This window comes from Gossypium hirsutum, chromosome D05 (genome assembly GCF_007990345.1).
Source record: "Gossypium hirsutum isolate 1008001.06 chromosome D05, Gossypium_hirsutum_v2.1, whole genome shotgun sequence".
Lineage (NCBI taxonomy): Eukaryota > Viridiplantae > Streptophyta > Magnoliopsida > Malvales > Malvaceae > Gossypium > Gossypium hirsutum.
The window spans coordinates 33790472-33812428 of record NC_053441.1 but is presented as its reverse complement, the minus strand read 5'-3'; the positions used below and the strand labels follow the sequence as shown (position 1 = coordinate 33812428).

At 31.8% G+C, this 21957-nt stretch overlaps 1 protein-coding gene across 1 annotated transcript; it reads left to right on the top strand.

Moving 5' to 3' along the window:
* Positions 1-694: 694 nt before the first annotated feature.
* On the top strand, positions 695-3342 carry LOC107904130 (L-type lectin-domain containing receptor kinase S.4). Its single transcript, XM_016830406.2, has one exon. The coding sequence runs from the start codon at positions 903-905 to the stop codon at positions 2982-2984; it is 2082 nt and encodes a 693-aa protein (XP_016685895.1). The 5' UTR covers positions 695-902; the 3' UTR covers positions 2985-3342.
* Positions 3343-21957: the final 18615 nt, after the last annotated feature.

The window sequence follows — 21957 nt, the reverse complement described above, 5'->3', positions numbered from 1 at the left end:
ACTTTTTCATCTTTAGATACGAGGATCAACTTGTGGGAGCTATAAATTATATTAAATCTAGATAGTGCAGTCTATTAGCTGTTAAAATGATCACAAAAAAATAATATTAAAATTCAAAAAATTTTTAAAATATTATCATAAGAACTAAGAATTTTAAAAATTGAGTTGGATATTTCGACTTATTGAGGGCGTAGTTAGCAATGTGGTCAACTATTTTTTTCTAGGAAAATTAATATAAAACATAGGGAAATTTTTTTTTTCAAATGAAGAGTTTGAGAAGATTTGAAGTGGAAGGAAAAGAGTGAGTGAGTTTTTAATTATAGATAGAAAGTCAACAAATATGAGAATTGACTTCCACTATATTAAATTAAATTAGTTGAACCAATAGTTACTTAAATACTCCGTCAAATCTCCCAACCTTAAACTTGATACTTGTGGGTGGTGAGATAACTTAACCTACATCATAAAAATTAATGTATTAATTTAAAACCCCCACCAACTTTGACATAGAAGGCGTTAAAATAGTGTAAAAAATTTTCCCATGACCTAATAATAAAAAAATGCAACAAGGAAAGTAGAGGGCAGAATTGTTGAAGTATTTTATTTTTACTCGAACAATGAGAGTCCACCTAACTTCATGCTTACTAAGGTTGGTTATGTTAAATTTTAACCGTCTTCTTTGGTTCTATAATTGAGTTGCCTTTCAATCATTTCTTCTGTATAACTCCCATGTGGAGATCGGAAAATCACTAAATTTTATCTTTAAAAATCTTGCCATTTCTACTAAATCTCTCTTTTTGTTCTTCTTTCTCTTCCAGTTCACTTCAACCAACCCCCTCCCAAAACATTTAATAATTATAATTATAATTTCTCAAACAAAATTCATAACCCAAAATTTGCTGATGCAGAAAACATCAAAAAGATCCCATTCAAATTCATTTTCCATTGCAAAGGAGCTGATATTTTTCTGGGTTTTCCTTGTTTTTTCATCAGGCCATGTTTTTTCTCAGCTAGATCAGTTCATCTTCAATGGGTTCCATGGTTCAGGCAACAAAATGAGCTTAACTGGAGTTGCAGACATTGCGGACAGTGGGTTGCTTTGTTTAACCAACACTACTTCTCGCGTAAGTGGCCATGCTTTTTACTCATCTCCATTGAAATTCAAGAACTCAGACAACAGCAAAGTTTCTTCTTTCTCATCTGCTTTCGTGATCGCCACTGTTCCCGAGTACCCAAAGCTCGGTGGCCATGGCCTTGCTTTCGTTCTCTCACCTTCGAAGCAACTTTCAGGCTCTCCCAGTCAATACCTGGGCTTGCTTAATGCAAGCGAGAATGGGAACTCAGCCAACCACATATTCGCAGTTGAGTTCGATACTGTGAAAGATTTAGAGTTAGGTGATATAAATGATAACCATGTCGGTGTTAATGTCAATAGCATGAAATCAATTGCTTCAACCCCTGCTGCTTATTTTCTTGAAAACAGAACAAAAGAAGAGTTGATTATCAAGAGTGGGGCAAAAATCCAGGCTTGGATTGATTACGATTCGGCCAAAAATCGATTAGATGTGAAGCTTTCACTTTTGTCCGAGAAACCAAGATCTTCAATTTTGTCCATTGATGTGAATCTTTCATCAATTCTCCAGGATTTCATGTTTGTGGGGTTTTCAGCTTCAACAGGTTTGCTTGCAAGCTCTCACTATGTCTTGGGATGGAGTTTCAACATGAGTGGAGAGGCGCAATCTTTGTCTTTGTCTTCTTTGCCTTCTCTTCCAAGGCCTAAACAGAACCACACTGTCTTGATCCTTTGCGTTACATTTGCAGTTGTTGTTGTAATAATGTTGATTGTTTTCATCTCGTTTTACCTTGTAAGAAAACTTAAGAAATCGGACATAATTGAGGCCTCCGAACTGGAAATTGGTCCTCACAGATTCTCTTACCAAGAACTCAAGAAAGCAACAATGGGTTTCAGGGACAAAGAGCTACTTGGATTTGGTGGATTCGGCAGAGTTTACAAAGGAACTTTGCAGGGTACAAACACTCAAGTTGCTGTCAAACGGATTTCTCATGAATCAAAGCAAGGTCTAAGAGAATTCATGTCAGAGATTGCGAGTATCGGCCGTCTTCGCCATCGGAATCTTGTTCGGCTCCTCGGATGGTGTCGGTGCCGGGGTGATCTGTTAATTGTCTATGATTATATGCCTAATGGTAGTTTGGATAAGTACCTGTTTGATGAACCTAAACGAGTTCTCGGTTGGGACGAGAGGTTCAAAATAATCAAAGGCGTTGCTTCGGGTCTTTTATATCTGCATGAAGAATGGGAACAAACTGTAATTCATAGAGACATCAAAGCAGGCAATGTTCTATTAGATTCCGAGCTAAACGGAAGACTCAGCGACTTCGGCCTGGCTAAGTTATATGAACACGGCACAAACCCGACTACGACCAGGGTGGTTGGTACATTGGGGTACCTAGCACCTGAACTTACAAAAACTGGTAAGCCTACAATAGCTACCGATGTGTTTGCATTTGGTGCAGTTTTGCTTGAAGTGGCATGTGGGAGGAGACCTATTGAGCCAAAGGCATTGCCCGAGGAGCTAATTTTGGTGGATTGGGTGTGGGAAAGATGGCAAAGTGGTGCAGCTCTTGAGGTTGTGGATCCGAAATTGAATGGCGACTTTGATGAGCTAGAGGCCATTGTTGTGATCAAGCTCGGATTAATGTGTTCGAATGATGCACCAGACGCAAGGCCGACGATGAGGCAAGTAGTGAGGTACTTGGAAGGAGAGGTGGCTCTGCCAGAAGTGGTGCCATCGCCCGGTGGATATGATAGCAAAAAGGGTCATGGAAGTGGTGGTATCAATACCATCCGGTTTGAAGATTTTGTGCATTCATACCCAAATTCACCATATTTGGATGTTGAAGACAGGGATGTGGATATCGAAGCAGGCTCAACAAAACACCTCGATCAACCTACAGCAGAGTAAATGGCAGATACCCCCTGTAGATCAAAACAAAATCCTTCGAAGACTATATTACCCAGATTCAAGTGACCGTCGACTATGTTATATGTTCGACGCGGGTTTGCTAAATTCGAATATGTCGGATCGAACACAATTACCCTAAGCAAAAAAAAGAAAAGAAAGTGTCCTGATAACATAGGGGAGACTATTTTTGTCCAACTAAAAGTTTTCCAGGGCTAGAGTTGTATGTAATTTGTAAATACTAGAAGAAATTGTTTATTTTTCTTGTCTTCAAGTTAGTTATCCAGTTAAAGCCATGCTAAAAAATATTCAATAGTGTATGAGTGTCGAAAACATATAGTTTAACGCTAAGTTTATTTCATTTAAAATGTTTTTTTTTTGTATTTTTTTGAGTTTGTTTAATAGAAAATAGCTTGATTAACAATAAATGATTTACTGGTAGAGGTGCTCAAACGGTCGGTTCAATTAATACCTGACCTGAATTGTCATTAACCAGATTACCTGAAATGTAAAAAAAATTTAACCGTTAACCGAATTGAATTTTTTTTCAAATACATTAACCAAACTGAAATATTTCATTAATTCAGTAGGTTAACCGAATTAACTGAAATTTATATATATAATTTTTTTATTTTTTATTAAAATAATGATAAAACATATAAAAAAATATATTGCTAAAATTCATTTTCTTTAATAGTTCAAACAACTTTAAATGAAGGTGAAAATAACCAAATAAAAAGTTAACAATTATATATAATATATATTATTTATTTTGATTAATTCGGTTAATTACTCGATTTCGGACCGAATTAACCGATAATGGAAATTTCAAAAAATTATTAACCGACCTCCGACCAAACTAAGTTCGACCATCGACCAATTAACTGAATTAGACTGGTTCGATCGGTTAATTCGATTTTAACCAAACTATAAACACCCTTACTTACAAGTCAACAGAAAATAAGTCATTTTTCCTATAAAATGACTTACATTTTTTAAAAGCGTAAGTCAATTTTCAAAAAATAACTCATTTATGGGTAATTTTATTTTTATATAAAAATCAAGTTAAGCTGAGCTTAATATTATTATATTAATAATAAAGTTTTATTTTTAAAATATTTAAAAGTAATAAAATATTATAATTTTTAATATTATTAAACATACATATTTACTTATTTATATCTAATAATATAATAAATTATTAATATAATTTATCATTTTAATAAATTATTTAATACTTCAATTTTATTTTAATAATAAATTTTAAGAATAGAATTTTAAATAATATTATTAATATATTAGTGACAAATATTAAATATTAACATTTTAATAATAAATATTTATTACAATTATAAATATGATAATAATAAATGTTTTGTAGTATAAAGGTTAAAATATGCCATAACTCTATGTACTCTTCACAAATTTGGAATTTACTCCCTATACTTTTATTTTCAATAATTTAGTCCCTCTACTTTTCAGATTTGAAAATCAAGTCCAATTGTTAACATTGTTAAATTTTTTGTCAATTTTGTTGATGTCACATTTTTAAATAAAAAATATTCAGTATTCATGTAATTAGAAACTAGTATTATAATAAATATGAACTTAACAAAATATTTTTAATAATGCTAACAACTAAACTTTAATTTTGATATCTAAAAAGTAAAACTAATATGAATTTAGCAAAATATTTTCAACTAAACTTTAATTTTGATATCTAAAAAGTAAAACTAACCCAAAAAATAAAAGTACATGGACTAAATTTCAAATTTAAGAAGAGTAGGACTTATAACATATTTTAACCTAGTATAAAAATATGAATATTTTAATTGCATAAATATGAATATTTGTTTAAATAATGCTTAGCTTCATTTATCCCTTACATGTCAATATGTACTCTAATATATGTAATTTAAATTAAGTTTTAATTAAATATTATTTATTATTAAGTTTATATATGACATTGATTATTACAAAATATTTTTTTATTATAAAGTAAATTTCTATTGTTAAAAAGAAATTGCACTATAATATTTTATAACAAATATATTTATGTTGTGTTTATTTTACAAAAACAATGTAAAATATTAATTTATAGATATAAAATAAACTCAATTAAACAAAAAAAAAGATAAGAAAATCTCAAATGTATATTTGCTTAACTGAAAACAGCTTTTATGAAATATTTTCAGAAAATCTACGAAAAAATAAAAATTATTTTATACAAATTCATTTAAACACTAGAAAATATTAACTTTTCCAAAAAAAAGTAGATCATTTTTCTGAAATTATTTTAATGAAATAAACGGAGCGTAAAATAAAAATAAAAAGCTGAGATAATAAGGATGGAGTGAATTATCCAAAAATGTTTATTTTTAACCATAATTACCGGATGCCGATTTTTGCAAAATTTATCGAATTAGGCCGATTTTGAAAAAATTCTTTCAGCTAGACGCGTTTTTAGTGGATATAGTAGGAAAACACTTTTAGTTAGATGCATTTTCAGCTTTGGCCAGATGGTAAAATGTTAGCACTCTTATCCTTAAGTCCTAAGTTTGATTTCGCTCCTACTCACGTTTGTATTTTTTATTTCATGTTCCTTCAAGCTTTTTAAAATTTTAATTAATTTTTTTAACATAATAGTTATTTGGTTAGATGGTTAGATAGTTGCAATAACATTCTTGAGTCTCGAGTTCAATTTCTTTCTTACTCATATTTGTATTTTTTACTTCATGTTACTTAAAGCTTTTTAAATTTTTAATTAATGTTTCTTAATAAATTAGTTTTTTTGTTAGATGGTAAGATAGTTGTAATTACATTCTTAAGTTTCGAGTTCGATTCTTCTACTACTCACAATTGTATTTTTTATTTCATGTTGCTTCAAGGTTTTTATTTTTAATTAATATTTTTAACATATTAGTTCCTTTCATTATATGGTTAGATAATTGCAATTACATCCTTGAGTCTGAGGTTCTATTATTTTTATAAGCATATTAATGTATTTTTTATTTCATACTATTTAAAACTTTTTAATTTTAATTAATGTTTTGATTATATTTTTTTAATTATTTTTATAAGCATATTATTATTTTTCTTTCAATTAATGATATTTACAATAATTATTTGATTTTATAAATAAAAGAGTTAAAAATAAAAAATACATTAATTAAAAATAAAAATAATTAAAAAAATATCATAAAAATAATTAAAAATAAAAAAAGCTTGAAACAATATGAAATAAAAAATACATTAATATGCTTATAAAAATAACAGAACCTCATACACAAGGATGTAATTGAAATTATCTAACCACCTAACAAAAGGAGCTAATATGTTAAAAATATTAATTAAAAAAATTGAAGCAACATGAAATAAAAAATACAAATGTGAGTAGTAAAGAAATCGAACTCGAGACTCAAGGATGTAATTATAACTATCTAACCATCTAACGAAAGAACTAAAATGTTAAAAAACATTAATTAAAAATTTAAAAAGCTTGAAGCAACATGAAATAAAAATACAAATAAGAGTAAGAGAGGAATTGAACTCGAGACTTAAGGATGTAATTGCAACTATTTAACTATCTAACCAAAGAACTAATATGTTAAAAAAGAATTAAAATTTAAAAAGCTTGAAGCAACATAAATAAAAAATATATAAATGTGAATAGGAATGGAATCAAACTCGAGACTCAATGATAAAAGTACTAACATTTAACCATCTGGCCAAAGCTAAAAGCACATCCAACTAGAAGCGTTTATCTACCATATCCACTGAAAACGTGTCCAGCTAAACACGTTTTCTCAAAATCGACTTAATTCGGTAAATTTTGTAAAAATTAATCTAAGCCAATAATTATGGTTAAAAATCAGTATTTTTGGGTAATTTACCCATAAGGATGAAAGTGAAAGGTTTGTAAAACCTACAGGAAAGAGATTGTAAGTAGGTAGAGGTAATCGAAAGTAGAGTCGTTGATAGCCAAATTGCAAACTCGTGGGCCCCAACTATTTTAGAATTGCTAAGGGTTTGTTTAGTAGTGCTTAAAAACTCACTTTTAGCTTGAAAAACACTTTTGGAAAAAAAGTTATGCTAAACAAGTTGTTTTTGGTTGAATTTTTTGGCTTTCAAAAGTACTTTTGGTACTTAATTACTTTTTCACCCCTCCAACAACATAGTACTTCCCCCTTTTTTTCTTGGTGCTTAATTACAAATGTGTTAAAATCATTAAATAAAAAATATTTTTTAAAATAATACAAATGTGTTAATATCATTTGGCCCGTGACCATCGCACCAAATGCATCCAATGGAGGTCTATTGTTTAGATAGGGATCATTTGGCCCGCAAGAACTGGCTCGATTTGGTAAACTGTTGGAGAAGCCTGTCAGATTAAAACCTGGTTGGCCCAACGATAAAGATATGGCAACTTAGGCTATCTTGATAAGTATGAGAACTAATCTTTAAAGATTGATAGAGAATCATATCTTGTAAAGATTAGATTTGATATGATTTGATGTAATCTTGTAAATCCCTAAAATTAAAGGATAGGCTAATCTCGTCTGTCGGTGTAATGTAATTTTGACCGTTGGTTTTGGGGGAGCTCAACTAGAAATAGAGAGCCTCCTCTTCATTTGTACTCACTACATTCATTGTTTCATTATTCTTTGTAAATAAAGGAATATTGAGAGCATTTACTCAAACACCTCACGTACGCTCTTTCTGTTATTCTTTATGGCTTCTTTTGGCATAGTTTGTTTTCGCTATACAAATTGGTGCCTTAGAGGAAATTTAAAGGAATCCTCACTTACGTTTAGGCTGACTTAGGCGAGTTTGGACGAACGAATCGCAAGACGAAATATCTAGTCATGTGACACTTAATTACAAATGTGTTAAAATCATTAAATAAATTGTAACACCCTAAACCCGGCCTGGACGTTATGGCCGAATCTGGCGATGTCACATGATAGTGTGTTTGAAAATCGATGCTCGTGAAAAATCGTAACTTTGCTTAAAACATTTTCCGTTTAGATCTTCTCGTTATCTTTTATTAATCCTAAAATAGTGATTTTTATTCAGTCGTTAGTTTGCAAAATATTATACGTTGCGGAAGCTTTTTAAAATAGTTTGTGTCCTTGTGGATATTTTGCTAAAACACATGCATTTCTTTTAAAAACTTGTGTTTTATCTACCTCTAACAGATATAAAACATAAAGTAGTATAAAATCTAAATTTTAAGCAAAAACTCATAGCGGCCGTTATTACAGAAAAATATCCCAAATAAAACTTTAAAAAATAAACCTAATTAAATACGAAACAGTAAAAAGGAGTCGTATGGCCACAGTTGAGTCCTCCGTTGTCCCGATCCGCCTAAGTCTGGGGATTACTTGAACAGGCGAATTAGAAGGGTGAGTTTACGAAAACTCAGTGTGTAATCCCCACATAAACAAGCAGACAGTATGCAATCATAGTTTGGGCCTAAGCCCATTTCGGTAACAATTTCAATTTCAGTTAGGGCCTTAGCCCATTACAATACAGAAGCAGTCATGCATTTGAGCCTTGGCCCATTACAGTATCAATACTCAGTACAGTAACAGGTATGCAGTATCAAATCTTACCCAGCTAGCTTCAACACTCCAACTCCATCCAACCCTACACTCCATGTGGGGATATAATCAACCCACCCATCCCTACACTCCAAAAAGTACCGAATGCGGCACTAGACAGTAGTTTGCAGTTGAGCTGCCAGTAATATAGGCTCGAGGCCTTTCAGTACACTTCCTCCAAATAATATAACCCCACCCCACCCCACCCCAATGCAATGCAATATACATATATGACACGCTAAAACACAATATTATGCATAAAATTAGGGCATACAATATCAAACTAGTGGGACATCATCATGCTTAATAACAAGCATAATCGTATCAGTCATACATTTATTTCAGTCAATTAGGGGTTTAGGTAAGCTTACCGACCCTACAATAGGTTCACAGTCGTCTTGGGTGACCTGTGCAACCTTAACATCAAAACAGTGAAAAATGGGCCCACATGCCCATATTGTCTGCCCTTGTGGGCCCATACGACCCAAAATGACCTTGACCGTGTAGACCACATAGCCTAGCCCAAATATTCCATACGAACGAGTGGTTTACCCATGTGGACCCATACGCCCATGTGGCCCACACGGCCCAATTCGACCCGGCCCATGAATCGCACATGGTCAGCCTCATTAATCACACGCCCGTGTTCGATCACACGGCCTACCACACGAGCGGCCACGTGCCCTTGTGACGTCGACATTCACCTATTTTGGCTTTTTGCCGAATTTTAATTTCAGAGTTGTGTTTACACACCTGACATGATTTTTGGTACATAACGCTCCTAAGATAAACACACCTAAAACAAATGGCAATTCCATGCCCAACATTAGTCACACTTAGAACTAATACCACTAAAACAACAACAATCGAACTTCATTTATGTTGCTTACCCCCATTGCTCTAACAAGATGTAGCTTACGATTCCGCAGGTAAACCAAGTTTGATGCGATTTGATGTTGTCAAATCAAAATTCGACACAACGGAGGGTTAGGAACTTATCACAATTAAACAAATGAAATTCCCCAAATCAATTGAGGCATAGCCCTCTTACCAAAAGGCTTACCCACCGACGCAGCGAACGTTGAAAAGACAGAAGACTGATTAAGGAAGAAATCGACGGAAAAGAGAGAATGAGGGGGAGTTTTGGTAGAAACAAGGAGAAGCAATTGCCAACAGAGAAGAGAAGGTATTTTAGCAGCAACACAGGGAGATTGTAGTCAAGAGAAAACAAAACAAAAGATGTGGGGAAAAAAAGAAAAAGGGACAGAATTCGGCTATGGAGGCAGAGAAAAATAAAACAAAAAGGAAAGATGGTAGATGAGGAAGAGAGTAACATCAGAATTGTTAGAGGGATTCTGGGAAAAAGATGACACCAAATTTGGGAAAAAAATTAATTAAAATAAGATATTCCCTCAATCCCACATTTTTCTCCTAAAATCACTCCCCCACTCCCGTAACCGTCCACTAGCATCAGACTTTTACTAACACACAAACACCTACACGGCATCAAGCAAAAATATACCCCTCATTGCTAGCGCAGGAACTTGAACACACATGCCAACTCACGCCTTAGCCACCAAACCAACAGACCCATTCTAACATATTTTATCAATATTTATTTATAAGCCTACTGATTAAAGATAATGGTTTATTCATTTAAAAACAAAAAAAAAATTGCCTAAGCTAAGGCTTAAACTCTAAACCTCTCAAACACTTCTAGAACACTTATCCACTAAAGCAAATACATAGTTATGTCATAAATACACAAAAACAAATATATAAATTTTGAAGCGTTACATAAATTTTTTTAAAATAATACAAATGTGTTAATATCTAATTATAAATATTTAAAATATAGTTTATATATTCTAATTAAATTTTATAAATAATTAATATTTATTACTTAAAAATATTTAAAATTTATATTTCATATTTCATATATTAAAGTATTAACAACAAGTTATAATAAATTATTTTTTTTATATTCTTACTAAAATATAATAATATTAATTAATTTGAACATTATTTAAATGCATATTTGTTACTTGATAATACCATATCTAAAATGAATATTTTATTTCTCAAAAGTACTTTTTGACAGTAGTTCTAAACACTCAAATTTTAAACTAAACTTTTCAAAAGTATTGCTAAACTTTGTTTTTTGATATAAAAATACTTCGAACTACTCATAACATCTCTCCAACCCTTAAAAAAAGGATATGCTTTTCAACACATTCAAACCCATGTCCTCTTATACTAATAATAATATCGATGCCAACTGAGTTAAGACTCAATTGGCAATATGTTAAAAGTTGATAATTATGATCCCATTAATAAATTTGATGGCTTAAAGTTTTGTTTAGGACCATTAAATAATCATTAGGAAATTTGATATTTATTTTGGTGAAAGTTGTTGCACTTACAAGTAAAGGAAGTAAGAAAACCAAGCTTTTAACTTAAATGAGAGAAAATGATTTATTAAATTAATTAATAATTCCAAATGGTTCTAGTCTTTTATAGGCTTTACAATAGCTAAAATTAGTAAGCTCAAAGCTAAAAAAAGCAAAACTAAATACGAGAAAAATCCTCAAACATATTTGGTAATCCTTAATTTTTAGAGGGATGATTTATTTACCAAATATAAAAAAATATCTCAACAATCCCTCTCTAAAACTGAAAGTGTACTTTCAATTTAATACATACTTACTACTTTACGTCAAAGGCCAAGTATTTTCTTGAACTTGACAAATAATGTCAACTTGAGAGGCTTGGTAAATACACCAGCAACTAAATCCTCACATTTGCAATACTCTAGTTGAATTGCTATATCATTGCTAGGATCTTGTAGAAAGTAATATTTTACATCAATATGCTTGCTTCTTCCATGCAGCACAAGATTCTTTGACAACTTGATGGTTGAGTTGTTATCACAGAAAATTGTAATGGCTCTTTTTGTCTTGAATTGTAGTTGTTCAAGGATTTTCCTAAGCCAAATATCTTAACAAGCAGAAGCTGTACTAGTAAAAAATTCAACTTCTGTGCTTGATAATGTGACAATAGATTGCTTCTTAGATGACCACGAAATAACCTCTGTGCTAAGCATAAAAACATAGCCTGAAGTGTTCCTTCTGTCATATTACTCTCCTGAATAATCATTATTGGTGAAGCCAATCATGTCTTACTTTTCACCCTTCTTGTAGAAAATCCTAAAACATTTGGTTTCTTGCAAGTAACAAATGATTCTCTTGGCAGCTAATAAATGCTTTTCAGTCGGGCTCCCCCTACTAATAAGACTCACCTAATACATAATGTCTGGCCTCGTAGCAGTTAAATACATCAAACTGCCTACATTTTGCTTGTAAAGTGTGTTATCCACCTTCTTCCCATCTCCTTATTTAATTATTTTTAAGCCAAACTCAGTTGGAGTGTTGGTAGAGTTGCAATTCATCATCTTAAATATGTCCAAAATTTCTCACATACTTTTTCTAAGAGATAGAAATTCTATCATTAGATTACATCACTTCTAGGCCAAGGAAATAGTGCATCTTCCCAAGATCAGATATCTCAAACTCATCCATCATAGATTTCTTGAAATCATCAAACATGACACTATCATTCCCAGTAAAAATAAGATCATCAACATATAAGCACACAATGAGCATTTTCCCTGTAACGACCTGAAAGTCAGTGGTATTGGAAAATCCAATTTTGAGACTTCGCTTCTGTAAATCGATGCTGTAAATATTTTTATTAAATATTTACAGAGTTACATTGTAGGTGAATTGAATTGCAGGTAGATAATTTCGTTGATTTAGTGCTCAATTTAAGTACAGGGACTAAATCACATAAGTGGTAAAAGTGTGACTGTTATTAAATTAAAAGTTAAATTATAAATAAGGGATTCATCTGATAAATAAACCATTATATTAATGGTTACTATAGTGGTCGGTTATGACTTACTTATGTGTTTATTATATTATAAAATTTTAGTTAAAATTTTATGTTAATATAATAAATAAAATAAAAATAAAAGGTAAGAAAAATCTTAGTGGAGAGAAAGAGAAAGTTTCTTTCGGAATTAGCATGCAAAATTGGAAAAAATAGGGGGAGGAAGAAGATGAAATGGCAATGGGAGTTTAAGTTTCAAGCTTTATTTGGGGTTGATTTCCTCAAGAAACTTGCTAATGGAGAATGACAAGGTAGCAATAAAAAAGGAAAGGAGCTCACGCAAGGTTAGGCTCGATGTGGAATTTGGTTGGTAAGTTCATTTCATCTTCATTATTTTTTGTTTGTTGTTCTTTTGGCTCGTAAGTGAAATGAAATGAAGAAAAAAAATGGTGATTGCGGACTGTTGAATAAGCTGTTTAGCATGCAAACATCATACATGTTTACTAGTTTTTGGTTTGACTTTATGAGTTGAATGGTTGGATTGTTGCTGGCCAAATATTAAATTAAAATTTTTCAATTTGGTTCTTGTGTTAAAATGGTTTGAATATGATGAAGTTGGAGGTTAAAACATTAGTTAATATTATCCTGATGGTGGAGTAATTAGGTTGCTTAAATGCTATAAGATTATGATGTCTTGATGTCGTGATTTAAGTTGTGTAATGTTGTGATTATGTTGTCTTAAACACATCAACTCAAAACGGATTAATATTGCAATCCAAGCTGTTAATTGAAGAGTGTTTATTGCAACCATTTATGAAGCTTGTGGAAGTAAATGAAGGCTGATTTAAATGTTGTAGATATTTGAACTTCAATTAATATGCTGAATTAATGGTGTTCAATTAGTTGTGTATTTTTTTTCTATTGGCTATTGTTGGATAAAAAAATGGTTGAGAAGTGTCATTTAAATGTTTACTAACTCTATCTAAATCGATGTAAATCCATGCTTATATATTGGCTATCTACAAATGAACATGTTTATATGTTGGAATTATTGAGATTGAAGGTTGAAATTTATGGTATCTAAATGATCCATATGAATATGTTTGAGGGTTGATAAATTTCCGATCGTGTGGCAATGTTATCGTAGGTTAAATACTCGAAAATGCTGTTGTATTTAAGTTGCTCCAATTTTGGGCTAATTAAATATTTTATTATAGGTTAAACATCATGAAATGTTTCTGTTTTGGTGTTACTTAAAATTGGAAAAAAAATTAAAATTTCTGATTGAATGTCTAGGATCGTTGCAATTGTAGGTTGTTAGAAATAACTCCTATTTGTATAAACTCATGGTATTACCCTGTTCGATCTTAGTGTTACTAAATACTATCCGAAACGGGACAATTAAGAATTGAATATTTCAATTTACACAATTTGATGCTAACTAAAGCAACATTTAATTTCCCTCTTTAAAGATGTTCTAAACTTGCTGAAATTGTAACAGTTGCCTATGCTATTTATTCGATTAAATAAATGATAGTGGGTTCTTTATTTTTTTCTTCATTGGTTGTTCTATTGCATCTTTAAGCTGGTGTGATTGATGGAAATTAATAGAAAGGTTGATGAAATTCTTGGCTATTGAGGAAATTGCTGATGTATGCAACTTGCAAGCATGCTGTTGAAATTTTTATTCATTAACATGGTCTACTTGATGGAGTTTATTGTTGTTCAGGTGAATTTCTTTTTATGCTTATTCATTTTGTTAAATGTCAAGTAATTGTTGCGAACAAAATGGTTGTAAATTACATGGTCCAAATGCTGAAACTTTAGGTATTTAAATGCTGCAAATGATTATGTTAATGTTGGAATTGGAATAATTAAATGTGGTTGTTTTGTATGTTATAAATATGTCCCAAATATGGTTGTTTTTATATGTTATATTATTGTCCAAATGTGATTGTTCATATGTTTAGTTGCATGTCCAAAGTTGGATAATTCTATGTAATTTGGTTGGACTAATATTCGTGCCTTAATTGAGTTTAAATTTATGTACTAAGCTAGTAAATTTCATTTTACATTGTTGGAATTAATATATGCTATAATCGAAGTTTAGTTGTGGTTCAAAATTGGACAACTTCATATTATTCGATTGGGCTAAATAAACTATTTGATTTAAATTTGATTGTTATTCAAGAGTTGGACTTTTTCATGTTATTCAGTGATGGTGAAGCACATTGCAACGGCCTGGATTTCTCAAAAAGAAAGGAAAGACAAAACTATTGACGAATGGCTCGGAATTTACAGTTTGTGTTATATAATTTGAACTACTTCGTTGATGCATTTATAAACTGTATTGCAAGGTGAGATCTTAAGGAAAGTTGAAAATGATTAAAAAGTGGTTGAATTGATTTGACTCGGAATTCTTGCTTACAATGAGGATTAAATTGAGTAGTTGTGGAAATATTATATATTGAGATAAGTATGAAATATGATCTATTCTGGAATGTGGAATATTTTCTTTACGTATATATATTGATGGATAATTGATGAATAAATGGTATTAAATTAGAGAATTGTTTATAAAGGAAATTGAAACAAGGATGATTTAAAGATATCGAAATTAACTCCAGAAATGCGAATCTATTATGTAATTATTAAATTATTTCAATTATAATATAAAGAGATGTTTATGGTGCAAATATAGTAGATTGATCTATAAGAAGTAAATTGAATCGTATTTTTAGTTGACGTATAATAACATGAAACTTTCCATACTAAATTGCATTTGTTCCTGTTGTTAAGTTAGGCATACATAGTTTTATAATTTACTCAAATGTTAGATATAGAGATACCATTGGGTTATACTCAACGTAAGGTTTTGTTTCCCATTCACAGGTTAGGTACTTAGCGATTCGATTATTGATTCAGCATCCAGCAGAAATCCCGAACTCAAGTATGGAGGTGATTTCTTTTTGGTCTCAGCATGTACCTAGGATGTCAAATGGTTATATTACGAATTGTGCGTATTTTGTTAGCATTTTGGAAATTCATGAATTGCACGTTGTATTTGATTAAATATGAATAAATCGATATTTAATAGATATTTGGACTATGAAATGAAATCGAATGTCTTGTTTTTGCTTGTAGCACCTTATAGCTCGGCTTCGACAATCGAACCGGGTATGAGGTGTTACATTTAGTGGTATCAAAGCTATAGGTTTAGCCGATTCTCGAACTAAATCAAGCTCAAATTTGAGTCTAAAGGTACATGCCAATGAGCGAGTTAGTATGGAGGTGATTCTCGGACAAAAAAAAAGATGTATGTTCATATCGACACTTTTGAAACCCCACTTTCAAAAAATAACCCTTAATGGGACCATACCTAGAACAACCTATTTTCAATGGTGTCAAAAATAATGATTTGGGACCATAATTTTAATAGGTGAGTTAGTATTTTAATATTTATTTAATGTTTATGAGTATTCATTAAGGTTATATTACATTTTGGTTAAGAAATTTTAAAGTTTATATAGTTAATTAAGTAAAAAAATTGTAAAAGCTGAAAAAAATTAGTTTCTATTAATTAATCACATTAATTAGTTATGGAAAGGTAATTAAAGGGACTTAGTGGGTGAATATACCAAATGGCATGTTAATGGATAGTTATAACTAAGATTTAGTTGAAATTTGTAATAAATAATAAGGGAAAAATGATAAATTAGTAGATAGACATAAAATTAACTAAGTAAAAGCTATTATCTTCTTCATTTGGGAGCATAGTATGAAATTCTTGCTCGTTTTTAATTATTTTTATGTTTTTGAGTTCGTATTAGCTTAATTTAACTAGACGGGGTCAATTCATAAAAATTTTAAAGGTTTAGAGGCTTACCATGAATGAGTTTTAGATGTTTGTGAATTTAGTTGATAAATTATTAAGTTTTGTAGTTAAATAGACATATTTTGTTAAGTGATTTTTTATGATATTAAGGTTTAGGGACTTATTTGAGAAAATAGTAAAATTGATAATAATAGTGTGAAATGGTGGAAAATATGGGCTGTAATGAACCCTTAGGAAATTCGGTTTGTAACACCCCAAACTCGGCCTAGACATTATGGCCGAATCTGGCGATGTCACATGGAAAAGGGATTTGAAGACAAGATTGTCGAGTTTAAAAACTGTTATAAAGTCCTAATTTTAAAGCCAACCAGTCCATAGTCCATAAGATACATCAAAAACCCCAAATAAGTAATAAATTCTAGGCATTAACGGAAAATAGACTAAAATTTACATGTAGCCACTGTCGAGTCCTCCGTTGCACCGACCCGTCAAGTCTGGGGATTACCTGTATAGATTAAACAGAGAAATGGTAAGTTTTCGAAAACTCAGTGTGTAATCCCCACAGAAGACATGCATACAGAAAATCAACAGAATTTAATTAGATACAGTCTGGGGCCCGTGCCCATCACAGAATCAGTTTGAGCCTTAGCCCATTCAGATATAGTCTTAGAAATACATTAGGGCCTTGGCCCATATCAGATACAGAATGCAGATACAACAAATCAGAATCCTACCCATTAGCCTTTACACACCATCTCCGTCTAACCTTACACACCATATAGGGATTAAATCAACCCAACCATCCCTACACATCATACTGTACCAAAATGCGGCACATAATCAGAAGGTTGCAGCTAAGCTGCCAGATAACAGGCTTAATAGCCTTTCAGACACTTCCTCCAAATATCATCATCCCACCTCGATGCAATGTAACATACAAAATATGTCATGCCATTATGCAATTAATAGTACATACATTCAAATATCATAAGTCATGCTCGGTATAGAAATCAGACAGACAGATCACACATATAGGGGTCTAAGTAAAGTTTACCGACCCTACAGTAGGTCTACAGTTGACTTGGGCGACCCGTTCAACCTTACAGAAATTTTCAGAAAAATAGGCCCACATGCCCATGTGGCCCACTCGGCCTAAATTGGCCTTGGCCACGTGATCCATTTTTAATGTAACCCGTGCTAGTTAATTATTCATATATATTTTCACTATTTACTTATATGTTCCTTCAAAGTTGTCTACTTGAGTCACTATTACTAAATTATTTATATCTTGAGATACAAAATTCCAAATTAATATCTACTTGAAGTCTTTGAAACTAGACTCAAATATCTTTCTACCATAAAATTTTTAGAATTTTTGGTTTAGCGAATCAGTACAGTAAAATCTTCAAACTTACCCTTGTTCTGCTATTTGACAGCTTCGTCCCTTCTTTGCTAAAAATTAATTATCTCTTAGTACAAAATCTGGATGATGTTTCAATTTATTTCTATTGAAAATAGTCTCATTAATAAATTAAGAAAATAAATTTTAACCCCTAATTATTGTTCTCAATTTTTTTATGATTTTCCAAAGTCAGAACAGGAGAACCCGAATTCAATCTGACCTTGTCTCACAAAGTTTATTATACCTTACGATCTACAATTCCATTACTTATGTCGTTTCTTCTATGAGAAACTAGGCTCAATAATCTTTAATTCAAATTTTTTTCATCCTCTAATTCGATTTCCACAATTTATGGCAATTTTTCAAAATTAGCCTACTACTGCTGTCCAAACAGTAAACAATTTCGGCTTTTTGCAGAATCCCTTTTTTTTTGCGTTTCGGATACACACCTAGTTTTGTTTGATGCTCAAACAGTCCTCAAGCACTCTAGACTTATAATCAAGATACTCAACATCAATTTAATAGATTTATAAGCAAATTGACAACAAAGAACGAACAAAAACCCCACTTACCACCAGCGATAACCCTCTGTTTAACTATTGTTAAGACGAGAACACTGAATTCACCAGTCCGAGCCTCCCTCTATGCCCAAATCACAAAGAAAAAACATTACCACTTTAGTCGTTAAGAGATCCATGACAGAAACGAAGAGAAACACTTACCAAAACTGAGCAAGCACTAACTGCGTGTGAAAACGAAAGAAAATAAATGGATTAGAGAAAAATCAAGAAGGAGAAAAAGAAGAGAAAGATGGAAAAAATCAGAGAATTTCGGCAAGAGGAGAGGGAGAATAATAGGCGACAGAATTTTTTTTAGAAAAGAGAGTCAAAATTTGGTTATGGGAAAAAATAAAATAAAATCCTGATAACCCCCAAAATCCCTTAATCTTTTCCCCTAATTCCCACTACACATCCACTACTCAAAATCCCCCTATTGCACAACTCTATCCTGAAATCTGAGCAAAAAATAATACCGTTCCTCCATAGAGATTCAAACACAAGACCTCCACCATAATAACACACCATTTAACCACTAGACCAGCAAGCCCATTCTGATGTAATTTACCCAACAATCAAATAAAAGCATACTAAACAAGAGTAAGACCTAATTCATTCAAAATACCAAAATTTGCCCAAGCAAAGGCTTGAACTTGGGACCTCTTAAACACTTCCAGAACACATAACCACTAAAGCTGACATATACTTGTGTCATATTTTTACAATAACAAAATTAGAAATTTTGGGGCGTTACATGGTTAGTAGAGTTTTTCTTTAAAATTGGTTAATTTGCAAGTTTTATGTTTAGGGACTAAATTGAGCAAAAGTTAAAATGTTAGGGTTAATTTTGTAAATTTACATTAAAATGGACTATAAGCTTGAATTAATTAGTTTAAGCTATTTGAATTATTTAATTGAGTAAAATTATTATTTAGATCAAGAAACAATTCAACCAGATTTAAATCGCGATAAAGCTAAGGTTTTGGATTAGTCGTCGGCTCTACTTTTACATCTGTGTTAGTGGAGGTAAGATCGTACTACTATTCTTATGTTTTTAATGATTTTTACTTATTACACATTTCATTTGAATTAGATTTAATGTTTTTATTATCTATTGAATGTTTATAGAATAATTAGTAAATGAATATAGTAAGTATTTGATGTACTTTATTTAGTAGGCCTTGGCCTAGTGATTATTTAGCAGGCCTTGAGTCGGTGTGTATTTAGGCCTTGAGCCGGTGTGTATTTAACAGGCCTTGAGCCGATGTTTATTTAGCAAGATTTGATCCGGTGATTATTTAATAGGTACCATGTACCAGTGATATAGATCGTAATGATGGCTTGAAATCCTGCATGTATTGCGGATACTCTGAAGCTTGTGTAAGCATCATCGTGAGTCGGTTAAATTTCTAAAGTTAACTCGAATGAGTATTATTCTTTTAACTATCAGAAATGAGATGTTATTGTAACAATGATTTGGTTTGTGATCGTTTATCATGTGGTATCTTAATGATATAAATTATTAGCAAGAATTGTTAGTTTCATGCTTTGTATGTTTTATAATTAAGTAAAAGGTATACGATGTTGTTTTACGAACTTTCTAAGCTATATGTAAGCTTACTTTGTTTTGGTTGTATTTCCTTGTAGGTTGTCGGAGTTTTGCTATTGATTAGAAGTTTTGGAGATCACACTATCTAGCATTTTATTCTGTAGTTATTTGTTAATTTTGGCCCGGTTATAAATGGCATGTATATAGGATGATGTTATGTTAAGGTTGTGAATGTCTTGGTATTTTGGTTGTAAATGTCTTTATGTGTAAGGTTGATATATGATTTGATGAAGGTGACCTTTGGGTAATGAATGTTAATAGTCATCTTTCTAATGGTACTTAGGTTGGCATATGATGTGAAGCTTTGTTGTTAATGTTGTTGGTTCATGATACCTAAATGGATGAAATGAATGGATTTAAGAACTTTTTATGCAAACTAATTTGGTATGAAATGTAATTGTTTGGTTTGGTAATTGAATTGTGGTGTCATTAAGGGCACATTGGTTTGACACTTAGGTTGTATGTTTTGCTATGTTTTGAACTTGTTTAGATGCATTTGAAAGTATAAAAATATTTAGTTTTAGGTTTGGTTTGTTACCCAAGTAATATCCTAAATTTATATTGATTATTAAATCATTTTTAGGTACACATGGCCTGGGACACAGGCTATCACATGACACACGGCCTACTCACATGGCTGTGTGTTTTGTTATCGTCCATTGCAAGGTGGTTCACATGGGCACAGTGAGTTACATGGCCAGGGACACGGCCGTGTGACCCTCAGTCATACGGGCACAGTAAGTTACGCGGCCTGAGGATACAGTCGTGTGACCTTGAAGAACATCGGTACAATTAGTTACACGGTTTGAGCATACGACCATGTTGAAGGCCACACAGGCTGGCCTTTTTCACACGGCCGTGTAACCCCTGTTTTCACTTTTCACTTACAATTTCGTAGAAGTTTCAATTTAATCAAGATTTGTTTTAAATGTTTTGCAAGCTCGATTTAGGTCTCAAATTGTTTGAAAAGCATGGAAATGATTGGTGATAAATTTTTTATATTATGTTCGATTTAATTTATGAATTATGTTAAAGTTTTATAGCTATAATATCTTATAGCTCGGGACGATGACCAGATTGAGTATAGGGTATTACATTTTATGGTATCAGAGCTATGGTTTAAACGATTCCAAGTCTAAACGTAGCATGTATTGAATCTAGAAATACATACCATTTTATAACTTGTGATAGTGTGATGACTTTTGATCAGTTTGACTTATTTTTTAATAGATTAAAGATGTCAACTGATTTCGATCGAATAGTATCTGAAAAAGTAATTTTCCAGTCACTAGTCAAGGGGCTACTCATAACATACCTGAGTTTCAAGAGCCTAGAGAAGAAGCTCCTAATGCTTTCTTCCATATGATGCAAAACATGTTTAATGCTTATATGCAACCTAATCCTATGACTCGACAGCCTCCACCCCCTCGTTCTCCAAGCCCTATACGACCAAATACTCGTAGAATTACTATTGATAAGATTCGAAAGTGTAAGGCTTAAGAGTTCCATAGAAATGTAAGTGATAATCCGGTTAAAGCTAAATATTGGTTAGAGCATACTTAGAGGGTTTTAGATGAAATGTTGTGTCTTCTTAAGGATTGTCTAAAATGTGGAACATCCCTGTTAAAAGAGGAAGCTTTTTATTGGTGGACAACTCTAACTACGGTTGTACCAAAGGAATGAGTGAATTGGAAATTATTTAAAACTGAGTTTCGAAAGAATATGTCAATAAAAGATATATTGATATGAAAAATAAAGAATTCCTTGAGTTAAAGCAGGGTAATAGATCAGTGGCCGAGTATGAGTGTGAGTTTGTTCAATTCAGTAAGTATGCTCGTGAAATTGTGTCTTCTGAGGAAAAAATGTATATTCGTTTTGAAGATGACTTAAAAGATGAGATTAAGCTTTTAGTGGGTGCAATGGAAATAAGAGAATTTGTGGTTTTGTTTGATAGAGCTCAGAAAATGGAAACGGTGCACAATTGTAAGAAACAGAGAGAGATGAAAGCTTATGACTTCCATAAATGAAATTCAAATCGAATATTTTTTGCTCCTCTAAAAAATTAGATGAAAGAATCTAGTG

Bases quoted from the DNA above. Each gene is read 5' to 3' on its own strand.
- LOC107904130 (XM_016830406.2), top strand. From the start codon at position 903: ATGCAGAAAACATCAAAAAGATCCCATTCAAATTCATTTTCCATTGCA.